Genomic DNA, 23,083 nt, shown 5'->3' with positions numbered 1-23,083 from the left:
GAATCCACTTTAATGAGCCTGCAGGGACCCGGATGGCTCGACCATGAACCTTGGCTTTACCCAAGTACCCCTGTGAGTACAAAGCTCACGTAAAAAAGGTTTCTGTCCACTCCTTACTGGCAGCTTGGAGAAAAGATGATTCACAAAAACTATTACCAAACTGTTCAAACAGCAAATGGTTACAGCGGCCAATGATGTTCATTCCCAAGAGCCCAGGTACAGCTTCTTCTTGTTGTCTGGACTCACCCGGTTGGTCCTCTACAACTAACACGCCCATTTGTGTCAGGGTCTTGCCCAAAACATTGACATCAAGCTCCATGTAACCTTTATAGGGAATGTGCAGTCCATTGGCAGCCTTAAGACGAAGCCAGCGACACTTCTTCAGCGGCCCAATGCCCATTGACCTGAAGTGTTTCTCAAAAAAACTTTCCCTGATCGTGGTTACCATTGAGCCGGTATCCAATAAACAGGGTACCAAAACACCACCCATGCTGATTTCCACAACAGGACAGTCTCCAATTAGTCGTGAGGGATCTTCCACTTGATCTTCAGGTGAGCCCATGAGACCCTTTTCTGGTGCTTGGCTCTCTGAACCAGAAAGGTCTAGTTTTCCGACGGCTGGGAGTCAAGGCCCGCCCCCCCCACCTGACTGTATACCCGAGCTTCAGGGCCAGACCCTACCTGGGACTTAGGGGCTGCTAGGTTAACCCTACAAAACCTGGCAATATGGCCGGCCTTATTACAGCGGTGGCAAATTAACTTGCCATCTGTTTAAAAGCGGGGACGCTTAGTTGCGTAAGGATCAGCTTCACTTTCAGTTGGATGTAAGGCCTGGCCAGTGACATGTTTCATAATTGTATCTAACTGAGCCTGCTGTTTACGGAGGCACTCTTTAATGTCAGCAATTTCATCATTGGGCCTAGCAGTGACTGTGTTTGTGCTCCCCTCAAAACTATCAACTGCCTGGAAGTATGTATCGCACGAATAAGCTCGAAGCTTGCTCCTACCTCCCTGTCTGCTTGTTTCTGACCACCTAAGAGCAATACCCCGAAGGTCAACAAAGGAAACAGCTGGTTCCTGAAGAACACGTTGTTTTAACTCTCTACGTAACGTATCGTCTAGCACATGCTCAATGAATTGATCTCGCAACAGTGCATCAGAGTTGTTAATACCACCTGGTGTTTTACGTACCACAACATCTATTAAGGATTTGAGTGCATGTGAGTAATCACGTAAGGACTCCCCCTCACGCTGAACACGTTGGAACAGTTGCAACTGTGCTGCTACATAGGACTGAGAGCAACAATAGTTTTCAGTCAAAATAGCAAAGATTTTTTCTGGTGTATCTCTGTTAGCACTAGGGTGAAAATTTACTTCAGCTTTCGCACCTCCATCTAAATGGTCAATTATAAACAATAATTGTTCAGCAACTGACATATGCCTGACATCCAGACATCTACACACCTCCTCAATCCATTTCTCAACTGTTAGCAGATCAATTGACAGTTTACCAGTAAACTTGGGACATTTACGTTCCCTAGGTACATACAGGTAACGATAGTTAGTAGCTTCACTTGCCAAACCACTAACTGGGACCACATTAGGAGACGCAATGGAAGGCCCAGGCACGGCATCTGGTACCTGAGATCGTTCCCGCAGTTGCTCCATCAATTGTTCATTGGTTGCTTACAGCTGTTGCATCTGCTCCATGAGAGCCTGGAGATCCTCCATTATTCCTCTGGACAGAGTATGTTACTGCAAAGAGGTAGATAACCCAGATTGTGGTCCCCCGTCGCTGAAGACCTGTCACTGTTTTTTCCCACACCAAACCAATCAACAAGGGCAAAAAGCAACCAAAAAAAAAACACTAAAAAAATAAACAAAAAAGTAATATGCCTCCTGATCCTGCCGACAACGCCAATTAAGTAGTGATTTTGAAACCAGGTAAGTTTCCAGAACAAACCGGAGCAGGAGGCCACGTACAAAATAGAAAATGTAATTTATTCACAATTTGCATAGATTAAAAACACTAGTAAAAAACAGCAAACAGCGCCAGCGTAAACACGGTGGAGACTTTAAACAAAAGGAAAGAACTAAAGTGCAATGGCACCGGCGCAATTACTTGATATAAATAGCAAAATTCCACTAGAATAATTTAGAGGCTGTTAATATGCGTTAGGACCCAATACACACAATAAAAGAATATAACAAAATACCACTGCACACTGTAAAACTCAAACATTAATCACATGCAGGGGAATAATAAAAGGCAACACATCAAACCACAAAAGTTAGCAATAAGGGTTCTCTAAAGCTATCGTTCAGCCTGTAACCAGCCCTAAAATTGGGCCGCGCCCGTCACTAATATTGCACTTTACCCTTTCCCGACGACAATATATCAAAAGGACAAAACAAACCAAACTAAAGAAAGAAAACTAATTATAGAAAAAAATGCCCGTTACTTTAAACAATTTTGGGAAAAAACAATGACAGACTATATTGCACTAGTAGTCCTTCAAATCATTTAGGTTTCATTCAGACCCGCTGCATGATTTTTATGTCGTTATGACCGTTACTCAGCTCCAAGATTAAGCTCATCCAAACATCTGAAATGTTTGGCCTGCACGCGTCTCATACACTCTGCTACCCTTCCTGAACTGCGAGCCGAGAGGGAGAACGCGCATTACCTGTGTCCCTAAATAACCTCCGCCCTTCACAGGGCCATGACGTCACACCCATTACATAAGGTAAGAATACTGATTTATTATTATGCTGCAGTCGTGCAGTAAATCGGCATCAACTGTTCAGTAACAGTTCAACTGAAAGTTTACACTAATTATTGGAGACGAATTTGTGATTTGTACATGTGTGTAAAGCCTACTTATTGGAAAACCAGAATGAAGTCGCACCTATATTTAATTATCCTACCGTAGTTGTTGATACATACGCCCAATATCCTAATGCCTTAAATTTGCTATTGCTGTGCTACAAAAACTTAAGGCTGAATTTGTCTATTTCAATGTTTGTATAATTCAGTGATGTGTTTAGTGGCTCTGTTTTTTTAACCTCTAGTAGGCCAATTCTGTGCCATTGTTGCAGCCGTGGGCCTATATCCTGTATTACTCGTGCCTAATTCGTCCTGTCTTGTATTATGAACTTTATTCTTGTTTTTATGCTTGTGGAACATGTGTTCCAGTTTTATTATCGAAGCCTTAGTACCGTTTTGACACCACAAAGTGCCTTTGTTTTAATAAAGAGTCTTAATCTTGACAGTAGGCCTATGGGTAAGAAAGATATTTATGTTTGTTTAATTAACCAAATATAAATTGAAAATAATAGACAGGTCTATGTTTTTCTGGTGTTTCCGGGTCAGTAACCCATGGCACGCTAATTATTGTCTTGGATAGGCTATTTATAAAGAACTGAATACAGTGAAATAAATTGTGATGGATGCAGTTAGGTGTGTGGTGGTTGACTTTGGCTGAAAACGTCACTGGAAATGTGTCAGTACCCCTAATTCAAAATATGTTCCCGCGGCTCTGCCAATCAGTACAGTCAAAGCACGCTTGTAAATCCAGTTTTTCGCCCTCTTTCCAACAGGTTTAACAGATTTTAGTTTCTGCCTGTATGTTTGGACAAGATGAACCAGACAGTGATCAGAGAGTCCCAAGGCTGCACGTGAGACAGAGCAATAGGCATTCTTTAATGTAGTATAGCAGTGGTCCAGTATATTAGTGTACCTGGTGGGATACTTGTTGTTGTAATATGCTGTCTATACTTTGGAAGCTAGGGGCTGAGGTTTGCTCTGTTGAAGTCCCCAATAACAATGAGCAAGGAGTCAAGATGTTTTTTCTCCACGTTATTTATCTGGTTGACCAGGTGCAGTAAAGCCTCACTAACACAGGCCTAAGGTGGGATGTAGACGGGGACCGCGGTGAATAAAAGGGTTTGCAGTTTATAAATAGTGGCTCTAAGTGGCGGCTGCATGATTTTTCCAGCACTGTGACATCTGTACACCAACCTTCATTTATATAGAGACAGAGTCTCTATATAAGAGACATATATATAGAGACAGAGTCTGCCTCCCAATATCACATATTTGTTTAAAAACCACACTAAAGAATGTTATGTAATGCAACAAAAAAACCTGAAGGTCAGGTTCACAGAGCTGACAACCCATTTTCACTCCCAACTCGTAAATTACTGACACTTGGTCGGTGGCTCTCAGCGTCATGTATCAACACTATAATCCCCCTTTAGCGTCTCTATGGGACGCACCGGGCAGAGCAGTAGCTTGACCATGCTGTAAGATGACGTAGTATGAAGAGTGACAATGGTAGTAAGTAGTATAAAAGACCATGAATCAATGTGAACTTTCACCCTCTTCTTCAAATGTACATTTTGTAACCCCACCCGCGATCTTTCCCTAAACCTGTCTCGTTCTTGTGCAGCATGTCAGTTAAACGTACATCCCCACCCAGAGCGTCAAAAAGTGACGCCAAGAGTCCCGACCGAGGTCGTCTAAATATCACGCTTAAGGAGACTTTTTGCATTACCAATAAAGGCTAACACACCTGCGAGTGAGAATGTGTTGGAGCTGAAGGATATCCTCCAAATAGTCAGGGTTCACCTCTGGTGAATTTGAAATAGCCTTCTTGCAACGTAACTATTAGAAACAAAAAAAATATTGCCTTCAATATTGCTTGGTGAGAAATGGGAAATGGAGGGGTAAGACATACAGGAAAGTTTCCAATGTTGGATTCGAACATTGGACCTCTGCTTCAAGGCATACACCTCTATGTATATGTGTGCCTGCTCTACCTACTGAGCCAATCCAACCACATTTCTAAACTTTTTGGTTATGAACTTTTTGTCTCTAAATCAATGCAAGCACCAGTGTATCTTGTTACAAGCGTGCTTGTGCTTGTGTGAAACAACAGCTGAAGACAACATGGTGTAAAATATGTACACATTTTATTTGTAGCATACAAGTTTAGATTAATAAAACATATTTCAATGAAAAAAAAATAAGAAAACTAAAAAGTATAAGTTAAATCAAAAATCATTCATGACATTTTATTTACATATATAGAATTTAAAATAATTGATCCATAGCTATGGCATGTAGAAATATACTGTACATGTGGTTATTTTATAATTTAACATTACCATTTGTACTACAGTATATTCATATGTCTGTTGCTGTCTGGAGGATAACTAGCCAGTAGATACTTGTGTGTGCTTTTGGTTAAATCACAGTCAAATCAATGAGGTTGCCTCAGATATTTAAGCTACACAATACATGAATTACCTGCAGGCCTAGGCGATTTTATTACGTATTTCCTGTTGGAGCTCTTCTCACACTCAAAACACACATTTCTCCGTCCCACCCTCTCCTGTTGATTTCTATGCTCTATTGGGTCCCTATCACGTTACAAACAGTGAAACTGACTCCCGTACCGGGGGACTTCCACAAGAATGTGACCCTAGGAGTCCCGAAAAATTGTCACCCTCTTGCCTGGTCACACCTGTAACTGGTGCAGTAAAATGTTTCTGTTCCATCTTTACACAGTGTTTGGTTCTAGAAGCTTGGTGACTGTACTCACAGGGCTAGCTGGGGAAATGCTGTAGCTGGCAAGCTAACTGCTAACTCTGGTGCTAGCCCAGCCAGCTGGAAATATTTTCTATACTGTTCCATTTATACACCCGCAAAGGATAGCGCAAAGGACCTCTACCCCAATTGGTTGTTAGCCGCTGAACCGTGTCATATCTCATCACCATAAAGTTAACCTAGTTTCAAGTTTCTACATGAAGCTCAACATGCCCAATGGATTGCCAATTCTTGCAGCTGAGAGAAGATGGCTTTTGTTGAAAATAAATGAACTCCGGTAAATTTGAAGTTCATGTCGTTGTTTGCGTACTTTAAGAAAGGCCACATTCAAAACCATTACAGGCACTGTCAATTAACAAGAACACTCTTTGACTTTGGTCAAAGGCAATTTCACAATATATGAAAATATCCTTATTAGACATGAGCCAAAGCTCAACAGTAGTCACAAAACACTATGCATAGCACAGTTTCTAAAAAGAAAATATAACATGCTAAAAACAAGCAAAGGTTTTGGATTTTACATTTGACTAGAATGTTTGGATCCACACTGACAAAGTTCAGTGTGGTCAGTTAACTATAAGGTCAAATGCTACAAAGTAAACATGCAGGGAAGATGATAAACTACCAAGCATCCTTGCAAGAATACATGAATAAGAATAAAGCAAACAAACTGTGGGGTGCTACACATGCAACAAATCACACTAATAACCAGAGTTCAGTTTCTTGATTTCAGCCAAGACAATCAATAAAAACATGTGTGGATGAGTTCCATACTCCTTAATAAAAAATGCCCTATCTGTTTATTATTCAAAAAAAAGGATCTAAAAAACAAATATAAAAAAGATCATTAAATTATTTTTAGTCCCAAATAAAGGATAATTACTCATGGTTTGAAAAATGCCATTACATTGTGTAAGTGAGTTGGCTATCTCCAACCAAATACAAGTGTGTACAGTAACAGGCCCTTGATTAATGCATGGGAAAATATACTCTGATTGGGACATGCACTTGATTAGCAGAAAGCGATAGATTGTAGAGACGCAGTATTAGGGGGATGTCCGGGGTTCCTCAGGGAGCTGGCCACTGGTGCTGGGCCTTGGCAGACTTTGACCTCTGCTCAGCCAAACAGCTGCTTCAGAAACAGAAAGATTAACAGGTGCCATTAGACTGAGTGAGTATTAAATACAACACAAACTTAGGCAGAGACACTTGAACTGAGAAGTCTACTATGTTAATCTCTTACTCATTAGCTCCTTTTCATCTTATACTTTCAGTTATTTACACTAAGCGCTTTTAGCTCTTTTACTTCAGCAAAAACTTGAAGCTTCAACTTACACTTATGTGCGTTGGCTAAAAGACATACTTTTTCCTGGTTTGCCTAAATGTACAAAACAATGAGTGAGCATTTACCTAATAGAACTAGAAAAAAGTGGATTAGACTGTATTCACATAATTGTGATAGTGTTAGCTGAGACTGGGTTGCAGTAATATGAGATATGGCTCACATTTATTAATGAAACCACTTTTTTTTACATTTTCATCTACAGGAACCTTTTTATTTGGTGTATTTTAATAATACACTGAACATAAAGTGCCTCTGCCCGAACCAACAGTGATAGTGACTAAGGATTTAGTGGAATTCACAGATCTGTTTGCTGGCTAAAAGCAGAGCATTCCTTGAGTTGGCATGCCTTACACAACTATTTAAACAAACTCTCAAACTCTTTCACAGGTACATTGCAAAACACTACATTTGATGCTTTGTTTGTAAAAACAAGCCAAGATGCAGAGAGCATTTGTCTTTGGTCTTAATATCAAAAGCATGTATAGTTCTGTCAGGTATTCCTAAAGAATGTGTAAATATACAGTATGTTGACTGAGGAATATATTCTCAGAATGCTTTATCAAATGTTTAAAAAAAAAATCGGGCGACCTCTAGCTGACTCAGTAGAGTGTGCGCCCCGTGTAGGCTGAGTCCTTGGCAGCGGCCGGGTTTTAATCTGACCCGCAGCCCTTTGCTAGATTTTGTTCCTCCCGTCTCATATCTTTCCTGTCTTTAAGCTATCCTGTTGAGTAAAGGCCATGAAAAGCCCAAAAATAATGTTAAAAAAAGAAAAAGGAACAAAAGTTGTAAAAAGAGCAAAGTTCACCCTATTCTTTATCACATTACTTTTACCTTATATAAGTTTGACTTTCAAATTTGGATATCAACACTGGAGTGCATTGAATTATGTTTACATAAGAAAAATGAAAAGAAATGTATGCTCAGATCTTTTTGGCCTGCCATGGCGAGGCAGCAAGTTTTTGTACGCAGAGCCAGGGACACCGACTTGGTGCCATCTGCCTCTGAATGAATGCTCAGTCAGGAGCTTAACAGTGCAGTCGTCTCACTAGAGTCTGATCCATCATGCTGTAGGGAGGCTCCTAACCAAACTAAAAACGCTGCTTTAAGCCAGCTAGGCTTTCAGCCATAATGGGGAGGGAGAGAGGACAGCTTTATAGATACATGATGATGATTTATTAAAAAATTAATAAAATGAAACAAGTACAACGCTTTAATTGTCTTTCAGAGTGGAAAATACCTTAAAATCTCTCCAAATCATAGAACACAAAGCTGCACTGATCAATTTTCTCTATTCAATTGTCTATACATCAGGGTTTCCGATATATACATGTAGCAGCAGCGCACCTCCGCTCTTTTAGTTTGTGAAAAGTCATAATTGTTATTACACGCAGAGCCATCTTCTCTATTGAACTCAAGCAAACAGTCATCCGATATTTCTCTCTCCCCTTTGAAAACAGTGACAGGACATCATCATTTGTGAAGTCATGGCAACCAAATAAACAACAGATGGAACATAGCAGTTTCTCAGGCGGAGTGATAACAGCAACAAAAGCCTTGACATGAAAAGTGCACTCTTGGACGTGGGTCCCGTGACATACAGTATGAAGGCTATAGTATATTGGAAAAAAGCATTATGGACACTGAAATGAGAGAATATACTGTTTGTCAGACCCCAGATAAGACAAGAAGCTAACGTTAGCAAAATGATGCGGTCCCTCCCGCAGGGCGACATGCAGGTCTTCTCGCATTCATTATGCCTAGTTTATTAACTCTGGACTTGGCTAGTAAACACAGTAAAAATTGTTAAAAACGTGACGTTTTAAACAAGGACCTTTTAAGTGTTTGGGCGGGTAAGTTGACGTACACCCCCCAAAACAAAACATCAGTTTAAATTTAGAAGTTTCTATTGCCATGCAAAGTAATGAGGCGCGGAAATCCGCGTTGCTATTCCATCCAGTAGATACAGGGAACCGGTGCCATATTAGCACTGGATATTAACATGCGCCTTTAATGTAAACAGAAAATTGCTTTGCCTGCGTATTTTCACGGCAAGCGCATGTGTTGAAAGCGGTCACAAATGAAATGTGTTTTGTTGAACGTAGGGTTTGAACTTTAAGGAGAAAACCAAACAAAATATCACCTTCTTTTATAATAAGATTTTACAGTTTTGATTTTATATGTTAAAAAAACTAAAAAAAATATTGAACAGGTGGTTGCCGAAGGGGACAACCAGAGGACATGAAACGGTTGCCAATTAACTAAATCTGGCTGCAAGGGACACTGGGCAAACGTTACTGTCGAGCCCTGAATGGTTACTAAAAGCGACCGTTTTTGCATAACCATTCGTGATCCATTTTTGACTTTAAAATTAAACATTCTACTGAACAGGTATCATAGTAAATACTGGGAGTTTTCATAGCAGTGAAGATGGTTAACTTGCAAAATAGGAAACTATGAAATTGTGACACAGCATAATGACAACTTAATGGCCGGTATGAGTTTTAATAAATAGTTAATGTTGGTTTGATATGCCTGTGTATCAGTCTAAGCCTCCAGGAGACGGAGGATAAGAGATCCTGGCAAGACAAAAAAAGGCTTTAATGCTAGGAATGATGGATATACTGTGTGTGTGCTCAGTCTGCTTTTTGGCTGTGGTTCATCCTGTCTTTGACCATGGCAAAGCTCCAACTCACTCTTCTCTCAACAGCTACTTATAAAAGTCCTGGGTTTACATTCCTCAATCGGACATGTTTATGTATCGAGAAGCTCAGCAGGAATTTCAAATGAGAAGATTAATTATTGTATGCTTCTGTACGGTAATAGGACCATGGTTTATCCATTCACAGGGGTCTATGGTCTCAAAATTCCATCCAAACACAACATTCCCCATAGGTAAAATATTTATGGGGTATGTCTTACTCGGCCTGATGGTACAGTGCAGACAGGGTCCTGTCCAGCGTCCATATACAAAGTACTTTTCAATATGATTTGGGCCCAGCAAATCCTAGGATGACATTATGAAAATGAACTTCCCAGCCTTTTTCAGTCCACGAAGGGATTGCTGCGACAGAGATTGAAACAACTCATGGGATATGTGTTCTTGAGGTAAAAACTGTGAGGCGTCTGCAGGGTGAAAGATCTGCAGATATTTAAAAGCCATCTGTAGTTGATGATCGCACCATGCTGTCTCAGAATGTCTTAGCATTCAAATGACACAAAGCGCTCTGCAGGATGGTACATAACTAACATGTAATTATAACTGTTGAGGAATAGTCTATAATAAATCAAATTATACATTGGGGTAAATAAGGAAGCAAATATTAAATTTTTTTGAAAAAAAAATCCGGGATATTTCTTGTTTACAATCCATGACCTACACTCATATTTTAACAATTTCTAGATACTTTCTCTACGACTAGGCCTAATTAACCTCTCATTTCCGGAGTAATACAAGCAAGAGACACTACTGCTGTCTGTCCACAGCAACCAGTACACTGCTGCAGTGGACAGACAGCAGTAGTGTTTCAAATCAATGGGTTTCTTTTCTGAGATGGACAACTACAAAATGGGGTGCGTCATACCCAGCGTGGAAAAGGTCTGCTTAAAGCGGAAATGAACCAGTGTTCATTTTGTCAACAAATGCCATGACGCAGCAGATTTCTTTTTCTCTTCACAATAGAACAATTACCAAAATAAATGAAAAGATACCTTTGAAAAGAGAACTTCTACAATCTAAATGATAATTTGTCTCATATAACTACCTGCATGGATGTGCGGAATCACACACTGTAACTAGTAAAACAGTATCCTCCTTCACCCAAAATATTCCAATGTTGATTTAGCAGTTTGACCTTTTGCACTACCATTAATAAGACGCACCATGCATTATGTCTCTGATAATACATTTACAACAGATTTATTGACTAAATTCCTCTATAATCCACTGAGAAAAAGACAAGAAGCAGAAACAAAACAGCTGGAACAAATAGAAAACATAGAGGCAGCACGCTGACCGTTGTTTTTGTTTGTTTTTTAAAAGGTAACTGTAATTTAAGTTGGCTATCTTTTGGGTTGTTACTGTAAGGAATAAGTAATTATAATCAATGTTGGCTGTCCACAATCTCAATAATAAAAAGCATAAACACACTTAAATCTGTGCAAAAATCTTTTTACTTGTTTGAATGATTGAGTGAGTCACCTCCTGAATGAACACGCTGCTCTGCAGAAGAGAGAACAGGTAGCTGTGGTAATGCTAGGGGAGCCAGAACAATAGCAACAAAGCGGTTCTGTTCAAAAAGCCCCAATTTATAAATGACCAGGGCATTTACTGAGAACTGTATTACTGCACAGCAGATAGACGAGTACACAGTGTGTGTAAACAACTAATCGGTGCCTTTTCCCACATATCTCAAATAGGCAAGAACAATCCAACAGAACACCTGCCAAATGTTTGGTTAAAATCCTGGTCATAGGCAAGCTGGTCTTATGGAAACTGTAGTTGTTTTGCTAACTAAGTGTTCTATGGCTCTCTATTACCGAAATACTAGGAAAGCAGGCATTTTAATTAGCATACACTGAACTGCTCAAGTACTAGGTTCACAGATAATATCAAACATTCAGTACCAACTGCTGCCTGAAAGAATCAGTCGCATTAACAATGTAGGAAAGGGGCAATTTGACCTACAGTAGATGATAAATTGTTTGATTATAGCAACAAAAAGTAATGTAACTGACTGGTCTGTGGTGGTTGTGCTGAAAGGACACTTAATCCCTTTGAGTTCAGCGGCCGGGTTTGGTCCGTTCATGTGCTCTGTACAGCAGCACTTCAGCGGAGACATGTCCACACTGTGTCAACACACTGGGTGCTACAAAACATGAAGTTATAATGCATAAAAATCCTTTAAATGCTTTATTAAACAGCCCTAATTGATATTTTTCTTTTACAAATGACGGGGCTTTAAACTTTAATGTGGGATTCATCTTTGAATGCAATTGTGCATGAAAGCAATGGTACACAGAGTGAGTCCTCTTTTATTCTTATCTATTTATCTATTTAAGTCTTTTTCTTTGCACTACTTCCCTAAAGTGGATGATGATCCAAGATAGCTCCGGCTGTGGGTGCTTTGGTGATATGGTGCGGTCTATCTTGTTTTGTTTGTTGAAAATTCAATTTTCTGCTGTGATACCCGTCTGGCAAACAACTTAAACACATTCTACTGCCATTTTTAAAGACAATACTGTCCTGTCTCCGTCCCCCGTGACTCCATTCACCAGCTCAAGCCCTCCAGCCACACCTCCCCCACCCAGATAGGTGTCGGGGCCTTGTCACTGCCCACACCAGAGTCCTACCTCCCCCCTCCACAACAACAACCCTTTCTATTCAGGAAAGACAAGTCAACAGACAACCCCCTGAAAAGCAGCCGGACCCAACTTGTTCTTTCCCTCCACCTTGAAGCACTGCGCTGATCAGCTGTCTCCGGTGTTCACAGACATCTTTAACATCCTACTGGAGATATGTACCACCCTGCTTCAAGTCCTCCAACCTCATCCCGGGCCCAAGAAAAAAAGGATCAAGGACTATGTCCCAACAGACCGGTCACCATGACCTCTGTAGTTATATAACAAGTCTTTGAGGGTTGGAACGCAATGCGATATACCGCAGGGTCTTAAAAATAGCAACGGTATCAGTTTCAATACATTCATTAAGAAAATACAATGCCCTTACATAGGAGACAAGGATTAAATATTAAATATAATTTATCTAATGCCTGAAAATGCTTATGTGTGGCTGTCACGTGACAGTGTGGAGGAGAAAGAGAGAGCGAGGGGGTCTCGACTTGTGCAAATTGGCAGCATTTTGGGTTCCGACCTAATGAAAAGGGAGAGGTGTTTCAGTATTAGTGTTTGGTATTCAGTTTCTGAATGGTGTTGGCACAAGCCAACAGTTTTGTGACACTGCCTAAGTCTTACGTCATAATCACGGTAATATGGTATCCCATGGTAAAATAGGGAGGTTTTACGGTAACAAACTTTGGATAGCGCACAACTCTTGAGTTTTTTGAGCGCCTTGTTTTGGCTCACCTCAAAACACTGGTGCACTTCTACACTGCCATCATTGAGTCCATCCTCCCCTACTCCATCACCATCTGGTACGCTGCTGCCACTGCCAGGGAAAGGGGCAAAGTGCAGTGTCTTATCCGCTCTGCTGAGAAGGTGACTGGCTTTGTTATTGTTAACGATAAATCCTCGCTAAAGTTAGCCATGGCGTTCCACAACCAATTCTATTCTCCTCATTCTGTATATGCTTTCTCTAGGCAATATTATTAGAAAACACTCAAATAACTTTCATTGTTATGCGGATGACACCCATTCCTGGATGACCCACTCTTGGGCCCTAAACACCTCCAAACTTCATTATCTAGGGATATAACTATTCTGAATGGTATTGCCCTGGCTTTCAGCACTACTGTGAAAAATCTAGGAGTTATTTTTGATCGGGATATATCCTTTAATGCCCATCTAAAACAAACCTAAAGAGCAGCCTTTTTTTCAACTTTGTAACATTGCCAAAATTAGAAACATCCTGTCTCAAAATGATGGTGAAAAACTTTTCCATGCGTTTGTTACTTCCAGGCTAGACTGCTGTAATTCTTTATTATCAGGATGGTTAAATAACTTCCCTAGACTCTCGAGCTGATCAAGAATGCTGCAGGACGTATTTTGACAAGAACTAAGAAAACATATCATATATCTTCTGTATTAGCTTCTCTGAATTGGATTCCTGTAAAATCCAGGATTGTATTTAAAATCCTTCTTCTGACCTACAAAGCTCTAAATGGTCAAGCACCATCTTATCTTGAAGAGACCATAGTACCTTATTGTCCCACAAGAGCACTTCGCTCCCAGAATTCAGAGTTAGTTGTGGTTCCTAGAGTCACTAAAAGTAGAATGGGCCAGAGCCGTCAGCTATCAGGCTCCTCTACTGTGGAATCGGCTTCCGGTCTGGGTTTGGGAGGGAGACACTGTCGCCGGGGGACTTCCTTTGACACACTAAGCTCGTCTCTCCTCTCTTTCCATTTGTGTGCATCCTTGTCACAGAAGTGCTTGTTACCTAGCTTTGGCAGTCATTCCACGGAGTCCTTATGTTCTTTTTACCCCAGCTTGCCCTGTTACATCCTGTTATGCTCAGCGGTGCCTTGCAACGCCCGGCTGTGTCTTGCAATGCTGTGCAGTGCCCTGCTATGCCATGGAACTACTACTTTTAGTCACTGTTCCATTATCTTTTATTGTGACTATTATTGCCACTCTTCATTTTAACCCCAACCGGCCCGTCAGACACCTCCTACCAAGTGTCTGGGTCTGTCTGAGGTTTCTTTCTAAAAAGGAGTTTTTTCTCGCCACTGTCACTGTTGCTTGCTCTGGGAACTTCTAGAACTGTTGGGTCCTTGTACATTATAGAGTGTGGTCTAGGCCTACTCTATTTGTAAAGTTTCTTGAGATAACTCTTATGAATAGAGTCTATAAATTAAATTAAATTGGCAACAATGCGCCATCTCTCCAGGAAACTGTCCACACCCCATTGTGGACATACTATTTAATCTTTGCAAATTCTGCACTCAATCCATTTAGCCTCTTTTTTGTTATGCAACAGTTATTCTTTAAGTATGTATTTGTTTTTCTGTATGTATTGTTTGTTTGTTTATATACACCAAGGCAAATTAAACACAATTGTAATTATTTTAGGCAGGAAACCTTTTTTTAATTCCGAAAAGAGGAAAATGTGTTTTCATAATCTAAAATGGATTTGTACCATTTAAAAATCTGTTTTTGTTTGTATGTTGGTGTTGTACATAAGTATGTACAACGCCAACATACAAACACACAGATTTAAAAAAAAGATTTTGACACTTTCTTACTAGTACATATTTGCTTGGACTATTAAGTAATAGTCCAAGCAAATATGTACTAGTAAGAAAGTGTAACTCCTCATTATGGAATATGGATTTATATGGAATATTATTTATAAGACCCACCGTGGCAGCTTTTATCGAGTCAGGCTTCTGTCTTCAAAGATAGTAACCTCAACCTTAATAGGATTTAGTCAAGGAAAAGCATTTGAAGCAAGTTTGGATTCAGTGTACATTCAATTAAACAAAACTGAAATTGGAATTCTTTTCACTCTTGACATAAGGAAATATAAACTGCAGCTATTGTGTATATTTTCCAATTTATCAACAGAGAAGGACAGTTTTTGGACAGGTTTGTGGAAAGTGTCTCGCCTTTAAGCCTCTTTGTGACGCTCTTCCCATGGTAGTAGCTGACTGACTAGTTTCTTGGCCTGACTTTCTTAAAAAGGAAAATCTGAGTTTCTCTTTAAGATAAGGAGGACAGACTAGCCATCTTGTAATTTTGGAGCCAAAGTCTGCGCAGTAGTGATTGGATGTTGGAGCTGCCGAATCAAAGTCCCCCCCCCATACACCCACTGTACCAATTGCAAGTCAATCAAAAAAACAAAATTATTATGAGTAGCAGCCCTTGAACAAACATCTGTAGTATAAGAACTACTTAAAATGAAAGAAACCATATTTGGGTTAAATTTATTTAAGGTGTACTTTGATTATTTAGTTCGGCCCATACCCCAAACCGCTAACGTGGTGGGGGTGGGATTTAAAACCTAAACTGCAGCTAGCCACCAGAGGGCAATGACGATGTTTTGGCTGCTCTCATGCAGTCTATGCATCACCCCGAGTTCAGCGGAGACATTCCTGTCAATCTCCCAATGCTCCTGTGCCAAAGTCAGCACAGCAGCCCGACAGTGTTGGAGAAAGAATCCAGAGCACTGCCACTGCTACAGAATATAGGCGAGAGATGGAACAAAGCATATCTCCCATCGCTGCCCATTTGGGATGTTGAGTCTCTCTCACACGCACGGACACGCAGATCTGATGCAGATGCTCTGGTGTTTTTACAGGGTATCCCTACATAGCGTTGGATTTCCTGTATATTGCTCAGACTGCTGCTTTCCAACTTCATCCAACAGTTACAGGGAAATATGTGGTATGGTCAGAAGGCCTATAAATCACTGCATCTATTATATCATTGTGAAAGCTCCTTGTTCTACTTAAAGCTGTGGTGTGATTACATTCACATTTTCTGATCTCAATGTATGTTTAACAAGTTAAAGTTACCCAAAATATACTGTACTGTATTATTCCTCTTCCCTAAACATTATCTTCCAAAAAATACGTGTTTTTTTTAAGCAGTTGTGGATGAGGAAAATTAAGTGAACAGAAAGTATTTCCTGGCTAGAGCACTACGACACTGAAGGGTAGGATACGACTCGCAGGCCTCTCTCAATGGGATCGGTGATCAGGAGGCCTCGTGGTGCGTAGATCTTGTCATTCTGCTCCAGAATGTACTTTGCAATCTTCTTCAAAACCTACAAAAAGCACAGCAATCACATTTTCAGATACATTTGTCATGGATGTCAAACCACTGGTATAAGTGTAACAGAGTCCCACCCCCACTTTTACCATGTCAAAAATCAGTGCATCAGTCTAGCCACACAGAGTTCTTTTTATGAGGCTGTGTCAATGCTTCATTATTAATTCCATTCAGGTTGCTTTTTGAGAGAATGGCCAAATCAATAAAACTCTGTCACTGCTATTTAACACCCTGCCAAGCACGCTCACACATACACTTAAGCGCAAAGCGGTTTCCAACTGCCTCTTTTTGTTACACTCTATACTGACTGTAAAATGTAAAGTTTGAGTGATTGTTTCCAAAAGCAATAACATTTGCTAGTGTTTCCGTTACGGGGCATTCAGGGTGTAATTTTAATGCACAGACTTTCAATTATTTTAGTGAAACCAACCATGTCATGTGATGTTTTGAACTTTTTATTTTTAGTTTGACCTTTACGACTTTTTGTTCAAATACTTTGTATAAGATTTTGACAACTAAAAGTTGGTTAATGGATTTTGAATGCTGAAGATGTAATGTTTTTTTATGTTTTCTATAAATAGGCAATTATAAAAAAGGGATTTTTCTTAAATGACGTGGAGGTCAACGGTACTGGGGGCTCTCGGTTAAAAGAAATTGCAATAGCATGCTAAATGTCAGAATTCTGACATTAATCTCAGAATTCTAAGAAAAAAGTCAGAATTCTGAGAATAAAGTCAGAACTCACATACATTTTTCACCAGTGGCCCTAATCCTCTTCCGTACTATGGTGTGGCAATTTGCTCTCAAAGTAAAAAAAACACAGTTTATTTCTAGTCCCGTTTAAGCTAACTTTAGGATTGTATCAACGATGCGGGTAGTACCAAGGAGCTTGCGCCGAGGTTAATAAGCATCTCTGAAGTGCCAATAATATGACGTTAAATTAAACCCTTGAGTTTAATATTGCAATTACACAACAACGGTTATCAACAAAATTAAAGTTATAATCAAAATAAAAATAAAAATAGACGATTCTAGTCCCTGTTCAGTCAGTCTAGGCTAACGTTAGCTTTGTAGAAATTGTGGGATTTCCAAACCTGAATAATTACTGCAAATTAAAACACTAAATTGCTTTGCTAGCTCAATTCTGTTATAACTAAGATATCTGCTGAAAAAAATATTTTTCCATTGATTGATTTAGATACTAAACGTCCGCCAAATTCAAACAAAGATGCTTTCTTGTCCCTATAAAACGTTAGTCAGAAGCTAACTTAAGCCAATGTTATTTTGTAGAGATCATGGGGTTTCCCTACCACATCTACCACACATAAATTCCACACTGCTTTACTAGCTCAATCTTGTAACAAAGATATCTGCTAAAAAAAAAAAAAGTAGTTAAGAAAAATCACATTTAGCAGCGTTTTTCATGATGGTGCCATCACGGGCAAAGCTGATCATAACATTTCCAGTGAAAGGTACAAATAAGTTGTTTAATCTGATAAATCACTTTAGATACAAGTTGAAGAGTTGTTTGTGCATTCCACTGTGTTTCTTGTATTACTTACATGAATACAAATGTTTTGAAACAGTTTTTTAAATTATTTTATTCAACTCCGTATTGTTGACACGGAAACGGCGGAGTGATATATTAAGTGATGCATCAGGTATGCTTGAATAACTCTAAACTCTTCCTTGATACTCAAGTTATATCATGCAATTATATCGCAATTGCAGCATTCTAAACTTCAAAATGACTTTTTTTCCACATCATGCAGTCCTACTAGCCAACCCACCACATTCTTGAGCTGAGAAGCTGAACTGACTCCCCTTTTTACTTTGGTAACAACCAGTCAATTTAAATGGCATGACTTGATGAGTACTCATTAAACCCAAACCAATCCAAATGTTTTCTCTCCCAGTTCACTCTTGTCCAATAAAAAATAAAAAATAAAAAACTGGGCCAAAATTCACTTCAAATCATATTCTGTTTTGCTCAGGTCAAAAACTGATTTACAGCAGAGTTAAAACGGTTCCACACAGCAGGAACCCAACATCATATAACTAGGGGTGTGACGAGACACCCAGCTCACAAGGACGAGACACGAGATTGGGTTCACAAAATCGAGACAAGAAGAGATTTTAACACTATGTTACAGAAAACTTCAATGAAGAAATAAGACACGAAAATTAGTTCTTGATTCAAATGAAAGTCACAAAATGAAAACCAAGCACTGAAAGCTTTTGCCATAAAATGACTGGCTTCTCTCCTGTATAACTAACAGTTACACTGTTACTTATTCCATACGTATGGTGGACAGAGAGTTTCTTTACTACAACATAACTAAGCGTTTTCTGGCAGTAGTTGAGACCGTGGAGACCAAATGTTTTTTACTTTAATTTGTCATTGTACAGTAGCCAGAGAGCAATGACGCCTATTTTACTATCGTTTGACATTGATTACATTCCAATGCCCATTCCCCCATAGGATGAGGGGAGAACATTTCTCTTTAATGTCCTTAAAAGTAAAGTTAGATTTTGCTCTCTGCTTCTCGACTCATTTTAACAGACAGAGTTGTATGAGCAAGACAGCACCACAGTAAACTGCACGCTACGGATGCGTGTCTCGGCAGAGAGCAAGAGAGAGATAGAGAGAGAGGCAGTACTTGCAGTTAAACTCAAGTCAACTTTGGAAAATGGCCTAGACGCTGTGTGTATAGCTGTTGAAAAAAATATCTATAACGCTGCAACACGAGTCTCTCAATACGCAGCGGCTGGTTCTTCGGCTCAGATCAGGGAATGTGGCTTACTATTTCCACAATTGTGAAACCTAATTAAAAATAATAAGGCAATTTTTTTGAAACATCCAGATTTGGCTGGTTGGTTAATGCCACATTTTCCAGTGGTGTCACTATGGTGGCCTCTAGGGGGGAATTGCTAAGTGGTAACAGCTTGATTGTTGACCCCCTAGGGAGAGAAGCTCTGCTTTTTTATTAGCAACAGTTTACAGACATGTCTCTGCTGATGAGTCTCACCTGGGACCTGAGCCAATAAACTAAAAACACACCCACCAATCAAGAGAAAAAATATCTCAAACATAGACTTAATACATACAGTCTATGATCTCAAATCCGTTGCACACCGTTTCACCGCTCATCAGATAAACACTAACACATTTACACTCCAATGGCGCAGCATCGGGGGAAACTCGGGGGTTCATTGTCTTGCCCAAGGACACTTTGACATGGGACTGCGGGGCCAGACATTGAAACACTCCTGTGTGCTTTTATTTTTGCATAGTTTCTGTTTTTGGAGTTTGTGTGTTTTTCTTTTTGCAGCATCTGTGTATTTGCAGCGTGTTTGCGCATGTGTGGTCAAATTAATAAATATGTTTTCTGTCTATTTGGGTGTGTTTCATTAGGTTGCAGTGCATTTGCCCCTGTCGGCCACTGAAATGTTATTACCACTCCTGTTCTTATTTAACAGAAAGAAAGCATTCTGTTTCCCAACTCAGGTGTGATCTAACCACTTGGATGTGGTAATCTTGAAATACTTCTGTTTCACTGTGACACTTAGTGGATTTTCACATTGAATGCCATGTCTCCAATTAATTAAAATTAGGAACGTCTACTTTCCTGTAACAACTTGTATTTACACTTTTCCTGAAGCTTACTTTGGACACTAAAACTGAATAAACAGTTGGTTAATGTGTTGTTTTTCACTACAATGTTCATTCTTGGTCTTAACTGAAACTTGGATTAAATGTTTAAACTTGTTGGACAATTACCTTATTCATGACCAAAATGCAACTAATATGTTAACTTGTTTTTGTTGATGAAAATTGAGTAAAATGACTTTTTACCCCACCAAAAATGACTCAAGACAAAAAAGATGACCAAATAAGACAAAACTAATGGACTTTTGATATCATGACCAAAACTAAGAGACTCTAAACAGAAAATTACCTAATATAATGTTGTATGTTACTAAAAGAGCTGCAGTTTAATATCTAGCATTATTCATTCTTCATCTATGCAGGTGAAATGTCTCCCACCTTCTCATAGTGAGTCTCCATACACAAGAAGACGGTGTAGGCTGTGAGGCAGGCCAGACAACCTTCAATATATGACTGGCTTCCCAGTTTCTCCGCTTCAGCATACAGGTTATTCAGTGTCCGCACTGTCTCCTCAAACTGCTGCTTGTCAATCTGCCATGGAAAGACAAAAAGATCATTAGACCATGCACAGAGCCAAGTGTAGATTTGGACAAATATGTGAGAGCGGTCTGTCTGTTGGGATATATTATCATTTTCTCCAATTTTTCCATCTCTACATAAATGAGGGGCTGTATTTTCTTGGACTGATCATACAGCAAGGGATCGCTGGGCCAACTTCCCACATTGGAAACACCTCATTAAATTATTAGGATCACTTGGCCAAATGCTCTGTAATTTTTTCAGTTAACAGAACAAATTCACTGAAAGCAGGACACACACAGTGCCAATCCAGGCGGTATTCTTGATGTTTCTCCTCCAATGGCATAGGCAAAACTTGAAAAATATAAAGACTTAGCTCAGCTGTCCTATACACTGAAGACAGCTTCTAGGATCAAAACTTTAACCCAGAATGGCTAATTATCAACATGGTGTTTCTCAAGAATTCCTCAAAAGAAGGCTTTTTGAAGGGAAGACTGATGGAGAGTGGGGAACTGATGGACTTGAAGGCTGCTTTGACTGGGGTGTCGACACTAGCCCCATGCTGGAGTCTTGAATGGATCTGCCGATCTCTCTATGATGCTGATGAAAAAAGGAGCCTCCAGATCAGATGAGGAGCCAGCCAGGGGCTTCCTGAGCCTCTGCAAACCCTCCAACGTTCTGATCCATGTGCCCAAGGAATGCAACAACAAGCTCCAACACATCAGTGGTCTTAGGCGTGTTTGATTTCTGCCTTTGTTCTCCTAATTTTTCAATTCAGAGGCTGCGATGATTCAAACCACAATTCTCTGCCTGAGCGTCTCTCCATACGTCTGAAGCAGCCATATTAGCATTTCAAAAATGTTTAGAGTGCAAGGCTAAACATGGCTTGCAAATTCAAGTGCAGAATAGCATATTCTCTTAACTGTAATGGTCACAAAATATAATTTGAACAGAGGAAATACATATAAGACACAGCTCTGTGCGCATTGACAGTTCCCAAATAATAAAACTCTCTGGAATGATTTGGCAATCTAGCTGCCAAATACATTTAGAACACTGAGTGCTGTCTCAGTTTGGATTCTCCAAAAGCATTAAAACAGGAAAGTGGCAACAAAAAAAATAAAGCCCACAGCCTAGGATAATTATCCGCAAGAATGTGATTTTACAGCGTGCAAACCTCTGCAAATGAATATCTAAACTGCATGGCAAAATCAAACATGTGGGTAAAAAAGTTGTGTGTGTCCGTGTGTGTGTAAAGAACTTTTGATAGGGGACCTAAGCGTTAGTGTGTGTGTGAACTGAATCCTACCAGAAAACATGGGAGACCACCCAATCGAGTAGGAAGTACCAATAAACCACCAGTGAGTGGTTGTGAGTGAGTATTGTGAAGCTGCTCTTTTGTGGTGCATGCATTTTAAAACTGAAGCTTTCTGTCCTTAGAACTCTGAACTGTTTGGCTGGCACTGTTTTTAATGTGGCTTGAGGGCTGTTCAGTCTCAGTGACCTGCTCTTCCTCTTTCACATCATTATCGGGACCTGCTCTTAACCCACTTCCACCGTGGTTCACATAAGGATAAAGTCCAGCATGGTTCCTCTGGAGAAGTTGCTGACAGTGTTTTTCACTTCCGGCGCCATGGTTACACTGATTAAGTATGATAAGATAAGATACCGTGTTTGCTATTCCACCTGCAGGTCTGCAATATTGGAGCACTCAAGATCCACGAGCTAACAAATACAATGTATTGAGAAATTGAACATGATACTGGTTACTTACTAGAATTAATTCACTTACGTGGGGCTGATCTAATCAGCTCTATACAAAAAAAATAATCAAGTGATCAAAAGAAATAATCAATAAAAAATTGGTAGTTGCAGCCCTACGTTTTTTTTCATACAAGCAGCAATTGACACGCCTCATAATTAATTTTTAATGAGAAGTGAGATATACAGTGGTGTGAAAAAGTGTTTGCCCCCTTCCTCATTTCCTGTTCCTTTGCATGTTTGTCACACTTAAGTGTTTCGGAACATCAAACCAATTTAAACAATAGTCAAGGACAACACAAGTAAACACAAAATGCAATTTGTAAATGAAGGTGTTTATTATTAAAGGTGAAAAAAAATCCTAACCATCATGGCCCTGCGTGAAAAAGTGATTGCCCCCCTTATTAAAACATACTATAACTGTGGTTGTCCACACCTGAGTTCAATTTCTCTAGCCACACCCAGGCCTGATTATTACCACACCTGTTCACAATCAAGGCATCACTTAAATAGGAGCTGCTTGACACAGTAAGGTCCACCAGAAGATCCTTAGAAGCTACACATCATGCCGAGACCCAAAGAAATTCAGGAATAATTGAGAAAGAAAGTAATTGAGATCTATCAGTCTGTAAAGGGTTATAAAGCCAATAAATCATAAATTTCCAAAGCTTTGGGAATCCAGCGAACCACAGTGAGAGCCATTATCCACAAATGGCGAAGACATGGAACAGTG

General features: G+C 39.8%; 1 protein-coding gene and 1 long non-coding RNA gene across 4 annotated transcripts in view; one reads left to right on the top strand and one right to left on the bottom strand.

Annotated features, from left to right (window-relative positions):
- The window catches only part of LOC117944793, a 16,383-nt gene extending 7,559 nt beyond the window's left edge, over positions 1–8,824 (top strand). The window contains exons 2-3 of the long non-coding RNA XR_004656656.1: positions 924–933; positions 8,751–8,824. This is a non-coding gene — a long non-coding RNA (uncharacterized LOC117944793). The remainder of the gene's footprint in view (positions 1–923; positions 934–8,750) is intronic.
- Positions 6,540–23,083, bottom strand: part of LOC117944785 (golgin subfamily A member 7-like) — a 24,533-nt gene continuing 7,989 nt past the window's right edge. Inside the window, exons 3-6 of one of the 3 annotated variants that reach the window (XM_034871939.1) lie at positions 20,449–20,601; positions 16,294–16,395; positions 14,990–15,042; positions 6,540–6,743 (exon numbers count right to left, since the gene is read on the bottom strand). In XM_034871939.1, coding sequence (XP_034727830.1) covers positions 15,001–15,042; positions 16,294–16,395; positions 20,449–20,601 — 297 coding nt within the window. In that variant the 3' untranslated portion in view covers positions 6,540–6,743; positions 14,990–15,000. The remainder of the gene's footprint in view (positions 6,744–14,989; positions 15,043–16,293; positions 16,396–20,448; positions 20,602–23,083) is intronic. The other 2 variants (XM_034871940.1, XM_034871941.1) reach the window with 2 other exon arrangements.

The sequence above is a fragment of the Etheostoma cragini genome, chromosome 5, assembly GCF_013103735.1.
Source record: "Etheostoma cragini isolate CJK2018 chromosome 5, CSU_Ecrag_1.0, whole genome shotgun sequence".
Classification (NCBI taxonomy): Eukaryota; Metazoa; Chordata; class Actinopteri; order Perciformes; family Percidae; genus Etheostoma; species Etheostoma cragini.
This window is presented reverse-complemented; position numbering and strand designations above follow the sequence as displayed.